This window comes from Telopea speciosissima, chromosome 1 (assembly GCF_018873765.1).
Source record: "Telopea speciosissima isolate NSW1024214 ecotype Mountain lineage chromosome 1, Tspe_v1, whole genome shotgun sequence".
NCBI lineage: Eukaryota > Viridiplantae > Streptophyta > Magnoliopsida > Proteales > Proteaceae > Telopea > Telopea speciosissima.
In genome coordinates this window covers 17,154,674-17,174,711 of record NC_057916.1, presented here as the reverse complement: position 1 = coordinate 17,174,711, position 20,038 = coordinate 17,154,674, and the positions used below count along the sequence as shown (strand labels likewise).

At 37.8% G+C, this 20,038-nt stretch overlaps 2 protein-coding genes across 2 annotated transcripts; both read left to right on the top strand.

The window, feature by feature from the left end:
- Window positions 1–1,977: 1,977 nt before the first annotated feature.
- On the top strand, window positions 1,978–16,208 carry LOC122645712 (60S ribosomal protein L27a-3-like). Its single transcript, XM_043839053.1, has 2 exons — window positions 1,978–2,540; window positions 16,198–16,208. Exon 1 carries the CDS (start codon window positions 2,069–2,071, stop codon window positions 2,507–2,509), a length of 441 nt encoding a protein of 146 aa, XP_043694988.1. The 5' UTR covers window positions 1,978–2,068; the 3' UTR covers window positions 2,510–2,540; window positions 16,198–16,208.
- Window positions 12,878–18,881, top strand: LOC122645705. Its single transcript, XM_043839043.1, has 6 exons — window positions 12,878–12,972; window positions 13,309–13,392; window positions 13,831–13,870; window positions 14,909–14,977; window positions 15,095–15,204; window positions 18,739–18,881. The coding sequence occupies exons 1-6, from the start codon at window positions 12,878–12,880 to the stop codon at window positions 18,872–18,874; spliced, it is 534 nt and encodes a 177-aa protein (XP_043694978.1). The 3' UTR covers window positions 18,875–18,881.
- The last annotated feature ends 1,157 nt before the right edge of the window (window positions 18,882–20,038 follow it).

Sequence of the window (20,038 nt, the reverse complement as noted above, 5' to 3'; positions counted from 1 at the left end):
CTTTACGCTTCACTAAATTTCAGATTCATCTTTTCTCTTAATAATTTTTACTTACTGATTCATCCCCATTCCTATTTATCTCTTCTTTAAGGGTCCTAAACATTATCTGAATATTTGGAAAACTGGGACTGCTCGTTCTTAGAGTTATTTGTCACCTGTAGATCTATAACAATCTAATTTAAGAGTTTGGAACCTAGGATTGCATTGCCTAGTTTTTGTTGTTGTTGCTTGTTTTTTAAGTATGGCCTCATGGATGTTTTTGTTTGTAACCAGACTTTGCTTGCCCGAAACAGAATGTATCTTTATTTGATTGAGCGACATATATGTAATTTTACATTTACAATGATATATTTTTTTTTTCATTTTTTTTCCTCGAAATTCCATCGCTTTACACTTTGTTTCAGGAGTGAATCTTTCCCAATTCGCGAGGGTAATGCACGGGTGAGGTGACAGATAAAAAGGGTGCGGATAAAATTTTGCAGGGTGGGGAAGGGTTGGGCACAGGATTTTTGGTGATGGCTTCCTAACAAGGACGGAGGAAGGGATTGGAAGAGGGAGGTGAGGGAGTTGTGTTTGTGTCTATTTCTAAGTATATGTTGCCTAGAATTTTCATTATTTTTTTGTTGGATTTATAATTTCTCAATTCGTCGTCTTGAGCCTGAGACGTGGCTGTGAGATGGTGGCTACGGAAGCCGGATGGAGGGGAACGGAGAAGGTGAAATTGATTACAAGTTCTCAAATCATCCTACGGTGATCTCAGATTTCAAATGAGTCATAAGAACCAGGTCAAGAACAACCTAATTGGTGATTTGAGCTTCAATTCAGATTACAAGATTTTGGCTAGTTGTAAAAGTAGAAGCAAAGCATTATACATAGATTCATCCTAATTTCAATCCAATCCCTCTATCAGTTAAGTTAGAAAAATGTATCATAATCTAATTAATTTTTTCCTTATAGATTTTACTAAAAATAAAAATAAAAAATTCCCTATATAGATAATTTAAAGGATATATGATTTCCGGTACATTGCCATAAATTTGTCAGTACCCATTGCACAGTACTTAGATATGCAGACTATGAACACACCAGATATTCTCATTCCAATAACTTATATCAGCCACGATTGAAGATGGATTACAATTTTCAATTTTTTTCCATTTCTAAACAACTTAAAATAAAATGACACTATTAAATTGAATGGATGTGTTACATAACAGCAAGATAGTAAAAACTAGGTAGTGGGTTGATTTTTTCAATGGATTGACCTTGCATTGTCTTTGATGTGGGTGATTGGTTCGGCAAAATCAAAAAGAGAGTTGAATTTGTTGGATTAGTTCGTTGGCTAATCAATCTTAGCTTTCGTTGGAAGGAGCCGGAGATCTCCGCGAAAAAGAAGAAGGGGAGGAGGAGGGAGGAGACTGGAGAGGGAGGATGAGAGGCAAATTACTATATTACTATTTTATTTTTATTACTATTGATCTCCTTCATCGCCTATCTATTCAGTCTGAAATTTGAAGGTTTAATACGATTGGATTCGATTCCAAATTGATGCTCTTAGATGTGGTAGGTTCGGATAGCATCGGGATCCTTTATTATCGCCCTACCTATACTGCCGTATGCGTCTCACATACAATAAGGCACAAAAGACACAAAAAGACCGCTTTACCCCTATCCAAACACCTTGCTATGTGGCAATATGAAAATTTTATATGATGCTTAAACCTAACCCAGCACGGCTAATTGGAATTTCAAAATACTACCCTGGCCCACAGCAAGAAAGCCAGCCAAACCCAATAGCTGCTAGGAGGTTTTTAGGCCCAAGCCTAAAGGTGCACGCGCACCCCTAAATCTAGTCCAAACATACATAGTTACATACTATAATGGAGGACAAAACAGAGAAAAGGATAAAGATAAAGGATAAAAAAGGGAGAAAAGAAAAAACCCCAAGCCCTAACTAGCATTCGTTAATATATTCTGTGAAACCCTAGAAACCCTAATCTCGCCGCGTCATTTGACATTGCTCGACGGAAGGAGGAGGAAGAGAGAGCGGAAGAGCGAAGCAAGGGAAATGGCGACGAGATTCAAGAAAAATAGGAAGAAGAGGGGCCATGTTTCTGCCGGCCATGGACGAATAGGCAAACACAGGAAACATCCAGGTGGTCGGGGTAATGCTGGTGGTATGCATCACCACAGGATCTTGTTCGACAAATACCATCCAGGTTACTTTGGTAAGGTTGGTATGCGTTACTTTCACAAGCTGCGCAACAAGTTCTACTGTCCCATCGTCAACATCGACAAGCTCTGGTCGTTGATTCCACAAGAGGTGAAGGACAAGGCATCGCCGGAGAACGCACCTTTGATCGACGTTACTCAGTACGGTTACTTTAAGGTCTTGGGAAAGGGGGTATTGCCTCCGTCACAGCCCATCGTCGTTAAGGCGAAGATCGTGTCCAAGATTGCAGAGAAGAAGATCAAGGAATCCGGAGGAGCCGTCGTTCTTACTGCTTAGGAGGTTTAATTCTTCTGCTTGTTATTGATTAGTATCTATAAAATTTTGGAATTTTTTCTTCTAATTTTGGTTATCTACAATAGAAACAGATTATTATTGCGGTACTTTACATTTGGTATTGTTTTTCTTTGATTTTTTTTTGGTTTCATTCAGAACTCGTTTATGTTTCTCCCTAGATTCTTTTTCTTTTGAATGACCGATGGATGCATTCTGTTCTATCCATCTTTATCAATAACTTCGTTGGTAAACTCTCATTCACTCATACGATCTCTCTCTCTTTTGTATGCTGAATCCAAACTCCAAATTCATAGTCACTGAAGAGTTCTACATAAGGTGCAGCGATTTGTTATACCTCTCAATATGTTGCTAGCCCTGTTTCTTCATTTTGTTGTGGCACATGAGATATTATGAGTTTCAGAAATCTCATAAATCATTGAGTTTGATGTTCTTGTTATCTTAAAAAAGCATGTAAAATTGGATTTAAAAAATCAAATTTTGTTAGAAGAGAAATGAGTGAAAATTTGATAAGCAGCATGCAAGCAAGAAGATTAATATATGGCTCTCTATATTATAACCTAACCATTACATTCTTTGCTTGGCAGATCTCAAATGTGGAATTCTTTACTATTCACTTTCTTTCTAATTGTGAATAATATAGTATTTTCTTTAAATCTAATTGCTTAAAGCTTATAACTTTGTGATATTTTTATTAATCTTTTTAGAAGATAACAGTTTTAATGTTCTGTGGATCATGGTTTGAGGAATCGGTATCGTTGGTGGAGACGGATACCACCGATACTGATACAAATTGGCCGACCCAATACTGATCCATTGGTACTGAGCAAGGATAAAAATGTAAATAAAACCATTTCTTATTGAAATTTAAGGGGAAAGTTGTCTGATCTGGACAGATATGGGTCGATACGGATTGGTATTGTATCGGTATCGATACAAATCCCGATGCTGATTTACTAAAACGCTGGTGTGAACTGGAATACCAGTTTAAAGACTGTCAGATCTCTGTGCTGGAGTGGCGAAAATTTTTTGCTTGGTGGATAAGTTCTCTGGAGTGGTATTTTTGCCTAATCGAGACTACTCCAGTGGTAACCGGTCCGAATTCACTCTTTGGTTATCCTGATTCTGTGACTTGAATCTTGCTGAAAAATTGTTTGGTTACCTTGATTATCAATTCTGTGATTTTAACTAGTCACGTTGCTCTCTCTCTACAATCCACTCAAAAATCCATAACAATGAACAAAAACCATAACTTAGGGATGAACGGTGTTATACTACTTATCCTGAATTTATCAATACTGCCAAAAGTATACATTAGGGAATTGGATAAACTTTGTTTTCCAACATATCCTTGATCATTGCCTTAAAGCTCGTGCAGCCAAGGCAGTCAGACATAAGATCTCCCCTGGTCTTTGTAAAGACATGCTTAAAAATGAATTTGAATTTGACACAAAACCAAGTTACTAGAAGAAGGTTAAGCATAAATATCATCAACGGCCCAAAAATAAGCGCCGTTACAATTGGAAACCCTTTACCCCAAAGGGATTTTCCAAAAAAGAAAGATCGTCTACTAACAAACGTTTTATAAGTAAGAAAAAACCTCCTTACACTAAAAAGAACAAGACCAATTGTACCTGTTACTTGTGTAATAAGAAAGGGCATTTTGCCAATGAATGTCCAAATAAAAATAAAAATGCCAGGAAAATGATTAAATTTCTGGATGAATTTGAATATGAAGTGTTGCTCTTTTATGAGGTTACAGACCCAACTGATCTCTTGTATGAACTCGTTTCTGAGTCTGATATAGACTCTGACACTGAAGACTTTGCCTTTATGACCAACGAGTCTACCTCTACCATTGCCATTGAAATTACCAAAATTTCTGAGGCCGAAACTGCTTCTGTCTCTCTTAACGATTTTGTTAGAGAAGACGTCTCTTTCGATTTAAATCTCTTTAACAAAGTAAAGGAGATTAACCATAATGAGGTTTACAAGCTATCAAAGCTAAACCTCTGGAGCAATCGTTTCTTTGATCAAGATAGTAGAAACACCACGGCACAATCAACGAACGATGCCAGCCTTGAAATCAATCTTTTTAACTCTGACCAAATCAAGCGGTTAATTAAAAAACATCCCAAACTAAGATATATTCATATTGGGCTTATACAGTTTGAGATCACGGCCCTGTTTCATCAAGGAATTGACACACCTATTGTGGTGGCAATCTTTGACAAAAGATTCCTCAAAGAGCCACTCAATGCTCTAATTGCTGGAATCGAGTCGAACATGGTTCATGGTTCGGTTTGGTTTAAATTAAAACCAAACTTCTTTGTCTCCATTCATGACCTGAATCTTTGCAATTCTGCGGTTTTAAAAATTAAGACCAGATGGACCGGAATGAAAGCAGATTGTCATAATCTGGTAGTTCGCTGGACTTGCTTGCATGAGTTGACAAATGTCACCTCAACTAAGCTTCTTCCTCCTCCCGATAAAAAATTCGTGGAGTTGTTTGAACCTAGACCCTTTGAATCCGAGATTCAACCTCGAATTATTAATTGGCGGGATATCAAATTACCCAAAGAATGGTTAATTAATGATATCCTTGATACCCCACAGAGACTGAGGTTAGAACAAAATCCAACCTTTGAATTACAGTCTTCCGGGAACAATCTTTACATTAAAAGGAGAAATTCTATTTCAGGCCCCCCTTCTTCTACTCCTTTAACAGCTTCAATAGCCGCCACTTCCACTCCCTTTTCTTTTCGTAAAGGCAAACAACCTTTACCACCTGTCAAACCGGCTGCTAAGCAAGCACCGTTCCCTTACTATTTGCCCGCTCGATTATACAAAAGTAATACAGCAGCAGGATGAACAGCAGGATGACGAATATGGTGTCTTTACCATTTTCAAACACTGCTTTACTGATGGTTCAGATTTAATTTTCTCGACTTCCCAAAGTCCTAAAAATTATACTTATGTTAAAAGAAAATTTATCTTTCCAGGATATAAGTCTTATATCCTTGATATCCTTATGGATACCGGTGCTACCGGATGCATTTGCAAGCATAATGCATTACCTTCTCACTTCTGGACAAAGATGGACTAACCCATTTTTGTCAGCGGTGTTTCTGGACCTTCCGTCACCTTAGAGTACAAATCTCTAAATGTTCCTATTACACTTGGTGAAAAAGAATTTATTATTTCCAAAATTACCTGTTTTCCTAATATGCATGGTGATTTTATTCTAGGCACTAATTTTCTTTTTAATTACATGCCTATTACCATCTTACCTCGTGTCTTTCGGATACATCCCACGGGTATAGTAGATCTAAAATTGCTTTCTTCTCACTCTTATGTTTGTGATAAAGGATTCACCCAAGAACCTATCACAGTTGCTATCATAGACCAAAAACATTGGATTTATGATAAGCTAAAACCCAACTTCTGTGACAACCCACTATTACTTTGGGACAAAAGCCCTCGGTTTTGCTCTATTAAATTGGATCATCCACTAAAGATTATCCGGGTAAAATCAATTCTTTATTTTAAGCCTGATATTGAGGAGTCTGACAAACAAATTCCTAAATTGCTAAAGTACGGATTAATTGAACCCTCAACTAGTCCTCACACCTGTCTGGCATTTATAGTACCCAACCATGCCGAAATTAAGGGTGGAAAAGCTCGAATGGTAATTAACTACAAAAGGTTAAACCAAAATCTTATTTTTGATGGTTACTTTATCCCACGAAAGGATGTCTTAATCCATCATGCTAAAGAGGCAGTTATTTAGAGTAAATTTGACTGTAAATTTGGTTTTTGGCAAATGAAACTTACTGAAGAATCTAAGCCACTTACGGCTTTCAGTATTCCTTTTAATAGGCAATTTCAATGGACCGTTATGCCCTTCGGACTATGCATGGCCCCATAGATTTTCCAACGATGGATAGATTCCATTTTTGGTAATCTCCCTTTCTGCGTTGCCTACATTGATGATATTCTCGTCTTCTCTAAATCACGAGAAGAACATCAAAACCATCTTCAAATTATTGCAGACTTGTTCCTACAACATGGAATAATTCTATCCCCTAATAAAATTGATTTAGAACAAACTAGGATTGAATTCCTCAGTTTGATTCTTTCTGAGCATGGTCTCCAACTCCAAGACCATATTTTAATTAAAATTCGTGATTTTCCTACCAAACTTGTTGATAAGAAACACTTACAGCAATTTCTTGGAATTTTTAATTATGGACGAACTTACATAAAAGATCTTTCTACCAAGGAAAAGGAACTTTTATTAAAATTAAAAAAAGACGTTGAGTTTACTTGGACCCCCCAAGACTCAAAAATTGTTTAATCTATTAAAGATGAGATACAACAATGTTGTCCAACAGTCTACTTCCCCGTTGCCGGTGATTTACTTATCTTAGAAACAAATGCAAGTAATGAACACTGGGGATGTCTCCTTAAAGCACGCCCTCTCAAAAATCCCTCCGAGGAGCAAGTGTGCGGATACTATTCCGAAAAGTTTACTCCCCCTCAAATTAATTATCTTATTTATGAAAAGGAAATTCTTGCGATTGTTAATGCCTTACAATGATTTAAGATTTACCTTATTCCTGAGAAATTTCTTATACGCACTGACAACTAGGTTGTAAGAGATTGTTTAAAATCTAAAAAACGAAAAGAAAATTCTCAAAGGATTAATTGGTACAACATAATTAACCAATATAACTTTGAAATTGTTCATATCAAAGGAACTATCAATTTTTTGGCTGACTATCTTAGCAGAGATGAATCCTCGTCGCCCTCCGGACAAAGGTAAAGGTAAAATGCCTTATGAAGGTAAAAAGAAGAAGACTTCCTCTCAAGGAATACTTCCCTTTCCCCCTCGTCCTAGTGTAATACTCATCCGAGACTCCCAGTCAGCAGCTGTAGTTCCTACCCCCAGGTCTGCTTTTGGAGCATACAGTCCTACCCAAAGGCCTGCGTATGTTAGAATTCCTGCCACCATAGCAAAATTCACTCTATCTGCCTTTCAACCTTACAGTCCCTATTTCTACCCAGGAAATAGTCAAGAACAGGACAGTCAGGATCCATATTACTTATGGAATGCTACCCCCCTGAGCTATTCACAGGTGGTACAACAATTGCTTGTTCACAGCCCATCTTCTTTCTCTCAGTCAATTACACAAGCGATTGATTTTCACAAACATGATGGAGTACCTACCAAATGGTATGAATCTATCAATAAAATTTGGCATGCACACTTGTCCGAGTAGAAGAAACCCTTCCGAACATTTCTTACACAGTTTTCTAAATCTCTAGGCCTTTTTTTTATCAAAAACACCTGGATTTGCAAAATATTGTCGTCGACTCAATTAAACAAATTGATTGGGACGATATTGTTTCTCCTGAGAAGGTACACAGTTTTCTCCTAATATTCGATTTTATAGATACTAATCTACAAGATCCCCTTTTTCATAAAATTAGGAAAATATGTTTATATGAAAAAACACGAGATATCCTCCCCCGAGAGATCTTCCCATTGATACAACGTCAATGTGATGATGAACAATATTTTCTTTACAAAAATTTTATGCTTGAGTATCCTAAAAGCATTTTTCGTACACATCACCAACATCATCGACTTATCTTCTACCCCGAACATGAACCTTGGAGTATTGCTGCTGTTGAATGGGGACTCGTCGGACAATTAGTTTTCCAAAGCGACTGTACACAGGTCCTTGATCAACTACCCAAGATGATTCGCACCATGGTTGCTCACGCCACATCCAATTGGCGATTGTCCGATGGACTTGAATTCACCATTACCAGTACGTTGGGATGGCGACAGAGAGAACACTTCTTCCAGCCGTACCAAATCTGGCACCTCCGACCGACCTCCTGCTACACATTCCAGGAACCTTCGGTCATCACTGATGAAGATGAAGCTGCTACCATCGCCAATCACTTCATCCATGCAAACCAGCTCTTTAAGCAATCTCTTATGGCTCTACACAAAGAAGCCCTTACTCTTACCGCACAGCATGGTCTACCTGCTTTTCGGTATATTGTAGCTTACGGCAGACGTATTTTCGTCACCCAATTTCCCATGGACTATGAAATCCTTGATGAAATTGCAGCTGCATCTCAGGACTTGGTCCTTAACCTACAGAGACTTACTTTGTTGGATGTTCCGGTTGACCTTCTCTATGAAGTCGAGGAGGCTCTTTCCGAACTTGAAGCTCTGGCCGCAGCTGAAGAAGCAACTGTACCGCCACTCACAGCCTCAGACTTTCAAATGGATTCGGATGAACTCAACAACAGATCCGATTGACTTTTGCTTACGTCACAACCTACATCAGCAATGCATTATTTAAGCATCATGAACAGTACCCGACACAAAACAATTCATGAACAGTGCCATTGCTTCGCGCCTACCTTTACTATTCGGATGTAAAATTTTGTTTTCAAATCCGAATTTTCTTATATAAGGAGAGCTAGATTCATCAAAATCTAGCCCAAATTGTTACCACTTGAGCCAAATTAGCTGCTTCTGGTTCAGAATTTCGTTCCTTGGTGCGCTTACTAGTTGGAATATCAGGCAACAGAGGCAACTCGACTTCTACCCATAAAGCTTGACATGAATTCATCGCACCCAACACTTGCTGGTGAATTCAACTGAGCAAGAAGTTCTGCCGGTGAACAAGTTGGGGTCAGCCTCGGTAGAACTGTAATTTTTATAGTTTCTGAAATTGGTGTCGTTGAACTACTTACAGGAGGTTTAGAGAGACATTGGGTCTGTGGAAGGTCTTTCATCTTGAAGTACAGAGTTGAATCAAATCACCGGAGCTGACTGGAACCGAGAGAGCCTTGTGGGTTCAAAGCCACCGGTGCTACCATCTCCTGTGCCACTAATACCCATCTGTTGTTGCATCTGCAGCTGTGACGGGTTGTAACTTTGTTCAACAAATGCAAAAATTCCAGAAATCTGCACCCAGAAGCTGAAACCCTTTTCTATATTGTTGTGTTTCACACTTCTTCTCCTTGAAGATTAAGAAGCACTAAAAAGTTTGAGCTCTTCTAACACTGAAAAAAAAAAAACCGAAAATCGGATGAAAAAGCTCAATAATGATGACTCTATTTGGAGTCAGGGTGTTTATATGATTGGAATTACGTAATTCTATATGGAAAACACATATTAAGCTGAATTCTAGATCGGATTACTTTTTAGTAGAAACCATAATTCTATTAAGTTCAAATGATTCTGAATCGGTTCAACTCAATTAGCAACCAAACATTTAAAATAAATCAGATTTACGCATCTACAAAGAGACTTCCCGTAAAATTAGCGAACCAAATGCCTTACATGATTTTGAGCTGTTTTCTGCCGTATGTGAATTTTCTTCTATAGGAAATGATTCTGTGATGAGCGAGAGAATATGGGCAAAACCTCCCTCTCTTGCTCTTCCCCCTTTGAAATGGCCTCTCTGCTCCCTATTGATTAAACAAAGGGGGAATTCAGTGGGTGTTTCATCTGGTTGGATGATGTGGAAGATGGCAAAGTAATGCTGGTGATGTGGGATATGGACTCATATGGTGTGCAGACCATAGTTGGAAGGGGGGTTTTTGGCATCCAAAGGCTTCGGGATGTGAATAAGGTTTTACTTGTAAGTTGGTGTGGCAACTCAAGCATGATTATTCGATTATGAGTTGCATCTTTGGGGTCACGTTTGTCGAGGAGAATGGGTCTTTAAAGAGGGGTTATAAGGCATCTTCCATATGGCCTAGTGTCAGGGAAGTTGAAAGGTGGTTAATGGGGAATGGGCAAAAAATTATTGATGATGCTTCGGGTTTGGACCCCTCACTGTTTCTTGAAGAGTACTCCTTTAGGACAATTCCTAAGGCCTCAACTCTTAAACCCTTCTCAGTTAAGAGTTACCAATCTGCAACTTGAACTGTCCCTTGCTATACTGCGGAGCCACATTTCAGGGTAAGGAAGGTTTACCGTTGGCTCTTGTTTTCACGCAAGGAAGAAGAAGATCAATTCTTGTTATTTACATCAAGGACAGAAATTATGATATTTGTCGGAAAAAAAAGCCCTTATTTGTTGCTGGTGTCTCTGATTTATTTCTACGCTTCACTAAAAGTTCAGATTAGTCCTTTCTCTTAATAATTTTTATTTACTGATTTATCCCCATTCCTATTTTTCTCTTCTGAAAGGGTCCTAAACTATTCTTAATAATTGGGAAACCGGGACTGCTGGTTCTTGAGTTATTTGTCACTTTAGGTCTATTGCAATCTAATTGAAGAGTTTCGAAACCCAGGATTGCATTGCTAGTAGTAGTAGTTTTTGTTGTTTGCTTGTTTTTAGTTATGTGTCTGTTTGTAACCAGATTTTGCTTATCGCCAACCAAAAAATTTTATTTGATTTGAGGGGTGCATATGTAATTTTCATATGTACAATGTCAAATTTTTTATTATTTTTTTTCATTTTTCTTCCTCACAATCCCAGCGCTTTACTCTTTGTTTCAGAGATGGACCTTTTCCAACTCACGAGGGTAATGTGGAGGGCGGAAAGGTTTTGCAGAGTGGGGAAGGGGAGAGTTGCAAGAAATTTTTTGTGATATCTTCTTTGCGAGAGTTGTGTTTGTGCCCATTCCGGAGTACATGTAGCATAGAATTTTTATTATTTTTTTGTTGGATTTTAAGAGTCTTCTATTCATGTGAGTTATAAGAACTAGGTCAAGAACTACACTGTTGGTGCTTTGAGCTTCAATTTAGATTACAAGATTTTTGCTAGTTGAAAGGTAGCAGCAATGTGAGCATTATACTTAGATCCATCTTAATTTCACTCCAACCCTTCTTTCCGTTACATCGGAAAATGTGTTAAAATTCTCATCCAGCTCGTTTGGGTGAACCCAGTACATGTGGGATGCTCACTCATTTGATCCATATCGGAGATTAGTGGGGGGGGGGGTTTCATTTTTTTCAAAATTATAGATATTTTACCGAACAGGATCTGTGATTTCCGATTGCCATAAATGTGTCAGTAGACTCAATACCCATTCCGCAGTATTGCAGGCCATGAACACACCAAATATTCTCACTCCAATAATTTATATCAGTCACGTAGAGACTGTTTTTAGACTCAAATATGTGACTACTTGATCGCAATAATAAAACAATATTATCGTTGCACCAAGGTCCGCCCTCTGCAAGATTATGGATTGAAATATTGGAAAAAAAACCAAATTAACCAAGAGAATTCTGCAATCCATCAAGATCAATTTAACTTTCCAACTTGATAATTTTAGCTTTGAATTTATCCACAAGAGCGAAGATATGATCGTTTTTTACACACCCTTGAAGATAAAATCCAGAAATCGAGAAATTATGAATTTCCTCATAAATAGCTTACTCTTTTTGGGGTGGATTTTCTATCTGAATAGAGTATTTTTGGTACTGTTAGAAAAATTCTTTTAAGATTTTTAATCTTTCTAACATCTACGAATCATCTGCAAATCATCTACTATGTATAAGCCATAAGGATTGAGTTCCTTTGCCAAAATTAGAAATAGCTCTCTTGAGAGATTTTCGTGGTAATAATAAATAAAAGAGGCAAAAGTGGGTTACTTTGCCTTAAAAATCGTACATCCAAATTTCGAAGAGTATAAGGAAAAAAATCCTACTCAAGTGAATCATAAGCTTTCTAAACATCAAATTTGAGATTCAAGTACTACCATGCGATATCTTGGCAAAATATTAGCCACTTAGAGATGCTAGGCTAATATTGGACGAGAGAACTTTACCTTTGGAAAATCCACCGATTCTTTTGCCATAATGTTTGGGATTAAGAAAAGAGTTTCCTCTGCAAATTGGGATTAAGAAATCCAAGCATAGAAACCCCTCATGATTACACTTACCTCAAGAAAGTTTTTTATTGCCTGCAAACAACGCCAAATCTGCAAACAAGACCAACAATGTCCCAACAAATTTGAAAAAAAGGTGCTTAGAAATCCCATCAGGGCACTATTAAGATACAAAGCAAATCCAGTTTGCTTATTAAGTTCCTTATCAGATGCAATTATTGTGAGCATACCATTATTACTCTGATTTGATCTGGAAATTTTTTAAATTTCTTGCTTCTTCTGAAAAACCTCAAAATAATCAAATGCATATTTGAGTTCTGAAATTAATGATCTATCTTGCATTTTCATTCCTCTCAAACAATCTTGTATTCTTCTTCTTCAGATTTTGTCTTTCTTCTTGCTTACAGTATCAAATCAAATCTTTTTACATTTTTCTTTTATTTTGTAGTCCTATAGGCTTTTCTCCAAAGACAAGGAGATGAATGAAGGCAGAGAACAGCAAGGGAAGGAAGCAACTGACCAGAAACAGTTGAAGCGGCTTTCTAATGATGTAGTTCCTCACATCCTCAACCTGTGAGTCTCTTTAATTTTGCTTTTACCCATTACATTGCACTAACCAGCATTCCTATCTTCTTCAAGAACCCTAAGTATTGACTACCCCATGTTTCCTTCAATGTACCTGCTTCGTCTTGATAAAAAAAATGCTCTTTAGGCAGCACGAAAGGCTGCTTGAATTTAATCTTAGGGCTGCAACCTACCATCCCTTCCTTTTAGACACCAAGGTCTCATAGATCACTGTTTTTGACTGGAAGGATTTTTTAAATTTATCACAAACTTTGAAGTTTATTGATTGTCAATCCCTGATTCTGTTCCCAGTTATTATAACAAACTTGTTGCTCATTGTTTCAGATATGGTTCTTCTGCAACACCTCATGACTTTGAAATTTATGCTCCAAATGCAACTTTTGAAGACCCGCTTATGTGTGCTCATGGGTATGCGCAAGTAGTTTAGGAAATGTAAAATTTTGGATACCTAGTTATGTATATGGTGGAAACCAACTTAGTGCAGAAGATACACATTTGATTGATACTAACCACAATATGTAAATGAAATAAAAAATAAAAACTGATTTGGTATATCAAAGCCATTTACTGTATTTCACTATTTTGATGATCAAGCAAAAAGTTCTCTGGAGTGGATTTATATAACAGTAGATTGGCCTGTGGCTTAGAGGGCCATGCCACTATGCCACAGGCATGTGACTGCATGTCAGCTAGGCCATTATGTCCTCGCTTATCTATCTAGCTAGCTTGACATGCAGTACCATTTCCAGGTAACGATTTATTCTATCTTGTTTATAATATATAGATGCTGGCTTTTCCCTTGATATTTTATTTTTACCACCTGTAAATTCTGGTTGTTGATTGCAGAGTGAAGCAAATAAAATCAGCATTTTACTCACTTTCCAAGGTTGTATGAAGCTCATTGTTTTAAGCTCTTCAGGCATTTATTCTTCTGAAACTACTTAATTGAATGCATGAAATGTGATTTAATAACTCAATGATGACGTCTATATGCTGTTAGAATTGCACAGCTGAGCTAAGTTCTCCCTTCATGAATGAAAGAAGAGGCTGTAGTATCTTCAAAAACCTATTCTTCTGGGACCCTTTTTTTCCCCCCTTTGAAAAAAACAGTTTCAGTTATTTATGTACAAATATACTGTGTAGTATTTTGTTGGTAAAAGGAAGCTGCATGGGAAAAAAATAAGCCACTGCCAAAGTAAAGAGTGAAGGTTCTCCCGAAGGCATTGGAAATGACTTATTCAAATATTTTTATGATCAATACCCACCTGATCGTTCTTTGGAGGCTTTGACTTTCCAGTAAAAAATCCTTCTATTTCTTGCCTTTTATAGACCCATCCAGCCTGATGGTTGGAACTTACGCATATGGTTTGTTTCCTAACGCATTTTGTATTTTGTTTAAATTTGTATCTGATCACTGAAGCAAGGAGAGTCCAAATGATCAGTTTCAAGCCATAACACATTTCTGAATTCAGAACTATAATATTCATGACTGTACATGCAATTTATTTTGAAGCTGCCAGCTGAGGGGGGGGGGGTTGGAAACCCAAAATTCCAGTCAAGAATTGTCTTGTTCAAATTATCCCGGGGCATTTCTTCTAAAGATTGTCTGTTGAGATTGGATTGCTTATGACTTTACATTTTGTGGTCACCCTATAGACGTATCAGACACTAGTATCTCTCATTTGGGAGACAGGGAAGAGACTTGAACGAATGGTTGTGTTAATGTCGCATGGTCCCAATGCTGTTTGGCTCCCACTGGTACTTGTGGAGTGGTGATCTCGCTCGTAGTTTCCCCAGTAATAATCAAATAATAGTTATGTCTTATATGGGAATTGAATCCAAAATCGTGGAATACCGACTAGAATATGATTCAATTGGATTCTTATACTAGTGACTGACGATATTTCTCTTCTAAACATTCCAGGTCTTTAGTGAATCCAAAATTGTGGAATACAGCATACAAGAAAATGCAGTCAGCCCTGGGAAAGGAGAGGTTAGAACTTAGAACTCTCCTCCAATAACCACAATATCTCAATAATCTCCCAAACCCTCTTTTTCTCCTGCAATGTTTTTTCATTTACACCTTTGGACCTGTCTAAATTGGATTTAGGTACTAATTGACAACAAGCAACATTATAAGTTCTTGGGGAAGGACATAAACATGATATCATTGATCAAGCTGCGCATTGATGAGGGAAAGGTTGTCCGCCATGAAGATCGGTATGTACTGACTGCTGCTCCTGTATCCTGTCTGCTTTTGGTTTGGAATCTTCTAAAAAGTAGTGAAATCTGTTTATTATCTTTTTCCTTTTCTATCAAGAAGCTCATTGTTAGATCATACATGTACGATTTTTGATGCCTATAAACATTTAGCATTGTTGTGCAGGAAATCGGGCAACTTTTGTGGGAAAGTTTGCAAAATATTAATGGTTTCACTAAGTTGTTGACACTTTTGTGTAACAAAAACAAGCAATAAGAAATTGGGAGTGATCAGTCTCAATGGCCTCATCTGGGTGGGCTCAACCCATATGTAGTGTAGAAACTGGAAATTGCTGGTGTGACACTAGAATTCAGAGACTTGGGTTAATAACAGAAAGAATACAGTAATTGAAGAGGCATTTAGCATATGGTCTCCTACGGCTTTCTCCAGCAGTTACCATCCTCATTCAAAACTTTTTCTCAATCCTTTGTTGGCTCTGCCTACTGGTTATACTCCCTCCCGATGCTCCTTTGACAGACTTAAAGAAAGTAAAATGTTGATCTTGAATGCCCTGGATCTTCATAGGTGACAGGCTGCAACCATTCAGATTCCAATTTTCTAATTTATTGATGTTAGGATCGAGCAAGAGGGGGTTGTTAAATATGTAACTCGATTACAATAGGAATATCCTAATATTAGGTATTCTACTGTAATTAGAGTCAGTCCTAGTTAGTCTTAGCTTTGTTCCCAAGTTGCAATTTAGTTCTGATTCCTAGTAGGATTAGGAATCCTTTCTTTGTAACTCTTCTGCACTATAAATAAAGGGTTTTGGGTGAACTGCAGGTATCGATTTCTGCCCTAAGCAGTTCCCCTGTTACTCCCATCTTCTCTTCTTCGGTTCTTTGGTTTGCATATTCAATTCTGTTACAGGGGTGAATTGGGATATAAAAATATATCGAAGAATAAAATGCAAGGTTCAACAACTTTGCACAAAATAAGACGCGGAAGGAAAGGGGTTTTTGAAGGATCAAGATATTTAGGGAGGAAATAGATAAAGCAAGAGATAACACACAATTGGTTTAGAATGGTTTGGGCAACCCCCTATGTCCATTACCAAGGCTCCTTGAGCTCTTGGATTTCCACTATCTCAATTGCTTTTCCAGATAGCAATTAAATCCTTATAGTGTAGGTTTTCCACAGCATACTACAAACCCAATAGGTGTTTTCCTAGGCTCTCACCAAAACCCTACAATGTTACCTTTGTGATTGTGGGACAACTCCTCACAGGGAACTTACAACATTTTGTCAAGTGAGAGAATAAATGATAAACCTTCTAGGAAAAGTAGATAACAAGTTAAAAGCTCAACATCTCTCACTTAACAATCAAGTCCAGGGTGAAAGATAACTTAGTTAAAGCACAAGACCACAGTGTATGTAATGTTATTCAATGTTATTTAGGAAGTCTGAGAATTCCCATTTATATAGGCTTCAGGTGTTGGTCAGAGAATAACTCAACTGAAAGCCAAAACACGGAGCAGATGTCGTTGATAGGTAGCGGACTTCTGTTGAACTCCAACGGTAAAAAATCTAGCCGTTAATGCTCTAATGGTCAAATTTTTTATCGTTGAGATTCAAGCCATGTAGGCGTCCGTACGGTTGTACGAACGTCTTGTCAACCTTGCAGGACGTCTTCAACGTCTGACAGGCTAAGGAACTAAAGATATGTCTGAGAGTTAAGCTTACTGTTTTCTCGTCCACTGGATTTGTTGGACGTCTCATTAAAGCGCGAATGTCTGCTTAATTAAGTGAACAACTCCTGATTCAAAGACCAGAGTTAAAGCGCATTCAAACACTACTGGGGCATTTGTATGGATATGTGTACGTCTGCCTGGTCTAGTGGACGTCTTCTTCTATCACCGAACAACCACTGATAAAGGAGAGATTTTTAATTTATATTCAACCATCTCCTTGTCAGCAGACGTCTGCATGGAGAAGCAAGCGATCATAGACAACAATTTTGCTATCAAACAGATTTAACCCAGATTTCTAAGCCATCTAAGTAAAGGGGTTTTCCAGTTAAGGTCCTTAATGACTTTTAGAAGAGCTTTACCATTTCATGAGAGACAATACACATAGGTTACAAAGATATGCAATAAACACAAAAACCTATGCTAATGGTGTCTTCTTATTCATGATACTCCGAGGCTAAGTTCTTCATCATGACTTGAAAGCTCTCTAGGTATTGTATGAGACAACCATTCTTCTTTTGTTCCACGATGCGTGTATGCTCTTCAACATGTATTCTTCTTTGATGTCTTTGTAGTAGGGATTTGATTAAACCTTTCACATTCAATACACATGTTAGTAATCCCAATATCATCATCCAAGTTGTTTCTTCACCAAAATATATAGGCATGGATCCTATGATCATCAATTGATATTCTCCTTAAATCCCTTTGGTACCTTTAAGCTTTCTCATGTATGAAGTCCTCATGCTTACGTCAATACAAAAAGGTAAGTATTAAGCTTTATGCCACAAAATGTCTCCAAATCAACAAAAAAAAAGTCACCAACCTGGAATTTGCTAGTCAGTCTGTTACTCAAAATGCAGAAGCTCTTCCCATCTGCCCATCTATACTCAGCTTCTGGCTGTTATTTACACACTTATTTAGAAGAAGATTTCTGGTCCTTGAGAAATTCTGAAATTTAGTTTTGCAAGCCCCATTTCCATTAGATGTCTGATTATTTCCACAACGCTGGTTGAGAAATCTCTAGCGGAGCTTTAGAATATTATTTTCATGAAAATGTTGTAATTATTTCCTTACTGCTGATAGATAAGGGAGTCTTGGTAGATTCTTGCTAGGCTCATCTTACATTGAAAGTAGATACGAAATTAAAGCCATTGAATAAAAGCGGAAAGATCACTGCCTTTTGAGTTTGGAAATCATCCAGCTATTCTTTACAGGTGCCAAGGAAAGATGTTAGAGTTCTGAATATACCTGTAAGGGCACCACTTTTGGGAAGGGAGCTCTTCCAGATTCTTGGCCTGTGGTAAAGGCACAAATGTTGTAATCTTGATTAGTGCCTCATGATTTGGCAAACTCTGTTTAGGCTGAAACTTGACATGTCTAGAAGGGTCTTATGGGTCTACTTGTGCATACAATTTGGGCTCCATTCATCATGCCACATGAAAAAAAAAAAAAGTGACTGAAGAGAAGAAGGTTCTCTCCACAACTATGAAAGAACCTTCTGCCCTGATTATATTTACCCGAAGTTTGGTAAACTTGTGAAGGTCATCCAATTTATTACTTGATCGATATATGGAATCATGTGTGGGACTCTAGATGTGTACCATGTGAAAGTAAACAAGATTAGAGGCCAAATATCCAATATGGGGTCCATTAACTTGATGTTCTTGTTCATTACATGCCCCCTAAGGATTCAGGAAATACTACTAATGAGAAATTGAGAAAGTCATTAGCAACAATCTTGATTTTTAGCACATTTCCTGAGATGAGCAGTGGTTAACTTTATTTAACCTGAAATGTGTACAGGTGGGACAAGAAACCACTATGGAACAGAGACACAGTGAAGCTGCCGTTACTTGGTCGATTTGTGGAAACAGTCCGCAGGGGTTCAATGCTTGCAACTCATGTTCTGATGAGATTTGGTAAGGACCCAAAATGCTAAAGCTAGTGATCATTCTCCCCACTGAACTATGAACCAAGTGATCTACTCATGTAAAGCCTTCCTTTTCGTAGTGGCATAATGAATTAAAATTCCTCCAAAACATGCATAGTTTCAACATTTATGTATGTTCTTAGGCTGCTTGTAAATTCAGAAGTTCCATGGCTATTTCTTTTCTTTCTTTCTTTCTTTCTTTTTTTCTGTTTTTTATTTTTGGGGTGAAAAAAAAACATGCATTAAACTAAGGAAACAGAAAATTAACAACATTGTCTGTAGTACAGCTATGCAACTTCGTATTTCTAGCATTGAAAGCTAATGACTGATCTGTCCATCTTCTTAATCCATATAATTCAAGTCTTTTAAAATGGATTGCAAATCAAACAGGATGGCGAAAAGCTCCCATGGCCAAGGGTTGTCCTCTGGTTCCGTAAGCCATCGTACTATTTCCACTGAGTCCGTCCAAATCTCTATAGTTTCGCATCCCAACAATAAAGCCCCAAGATACCTTGTGGGATCCCTCTCACTTCTACATCTTGGGGTGTTCTTGCATAACCAGAGTTCATAGATGCTATGGAGAATTGATTGTTATAGATAGCAATGGCTGCCCAGCCAGCTTCCTTAATAAATGGATCGAAGCTGCCATCAGTGCTAATGATGGGGTGGGCTATCAGTTGGAAGGTTAAGGTAAAACTAGGGGAGGCTGGAGGTAGGGGTTGTGGTTGACAGTTGAGGGAATTAATTAGACAACAAGGCTAAGGCAAAAGTGGGGTGCTAGAGAGGGCAGGGGTTGTGGTTGAAAGTTGGCGGTATCAATTAGACAAGAGGATAGCTAGAGATCACATTCCCATTTGCTAATCTGGCTAAGGAGATGGTAAGGTTTTGGCTTAGTATTTCTGATAATCAGATTATTTCTCAAGACCCAGAAAAAATAAGGTGTAATTGAAATGACAATAAGGAGGATACGGGCTTTACCAGACTTGGTAAACCTTGAGTTGATGATTAAATTCTTAATTGAACCATGAGATTTGGATTATGAAGGTGCTCAATGCGAAGGCTAAAAGGGAACCAGTGGCCTAAATACGCTTGTAGGTTTTCTTTAATTGTTAGTTCTTATATTGAGAGAGAGAATGCAATTGGAATGCAATTTGTGTGTGTGTGTGTGTGAGT

Excerpts from the sequence above, each read along its gene's own strand:
- LOC122645705 (XM_043839043.1), top strand. The coding sequence starts at position 12,878 with ATGAATGAAGGCAGAGAACAGCAAGGGAAGGAAGCAACTGACCAGAAA. Across the intron at positions 13,393-13,830 it reads CCGCTTATGTGTGCTCATGG|AGTGAAGCAAATAAAATCAG; the intron begins GTATGCGCAAGT and ends TGTTGATTGCAG. Across the intron at positions 13,871-14,908 it reads CATTTTACTCACTTTCCAAG|GTCTTTAGTGAATCCAAAAT; the intron begins GTTGTATGAAGC and ends TAAACATTCCAG.
- LOC122645712 (XM_043839053.1), top strand. The coding sequence starts at position 2,069 with ATGGCGACGAGATTCAAGAAAAATAGGAAGAAGAGGGGCCATGTTTCT.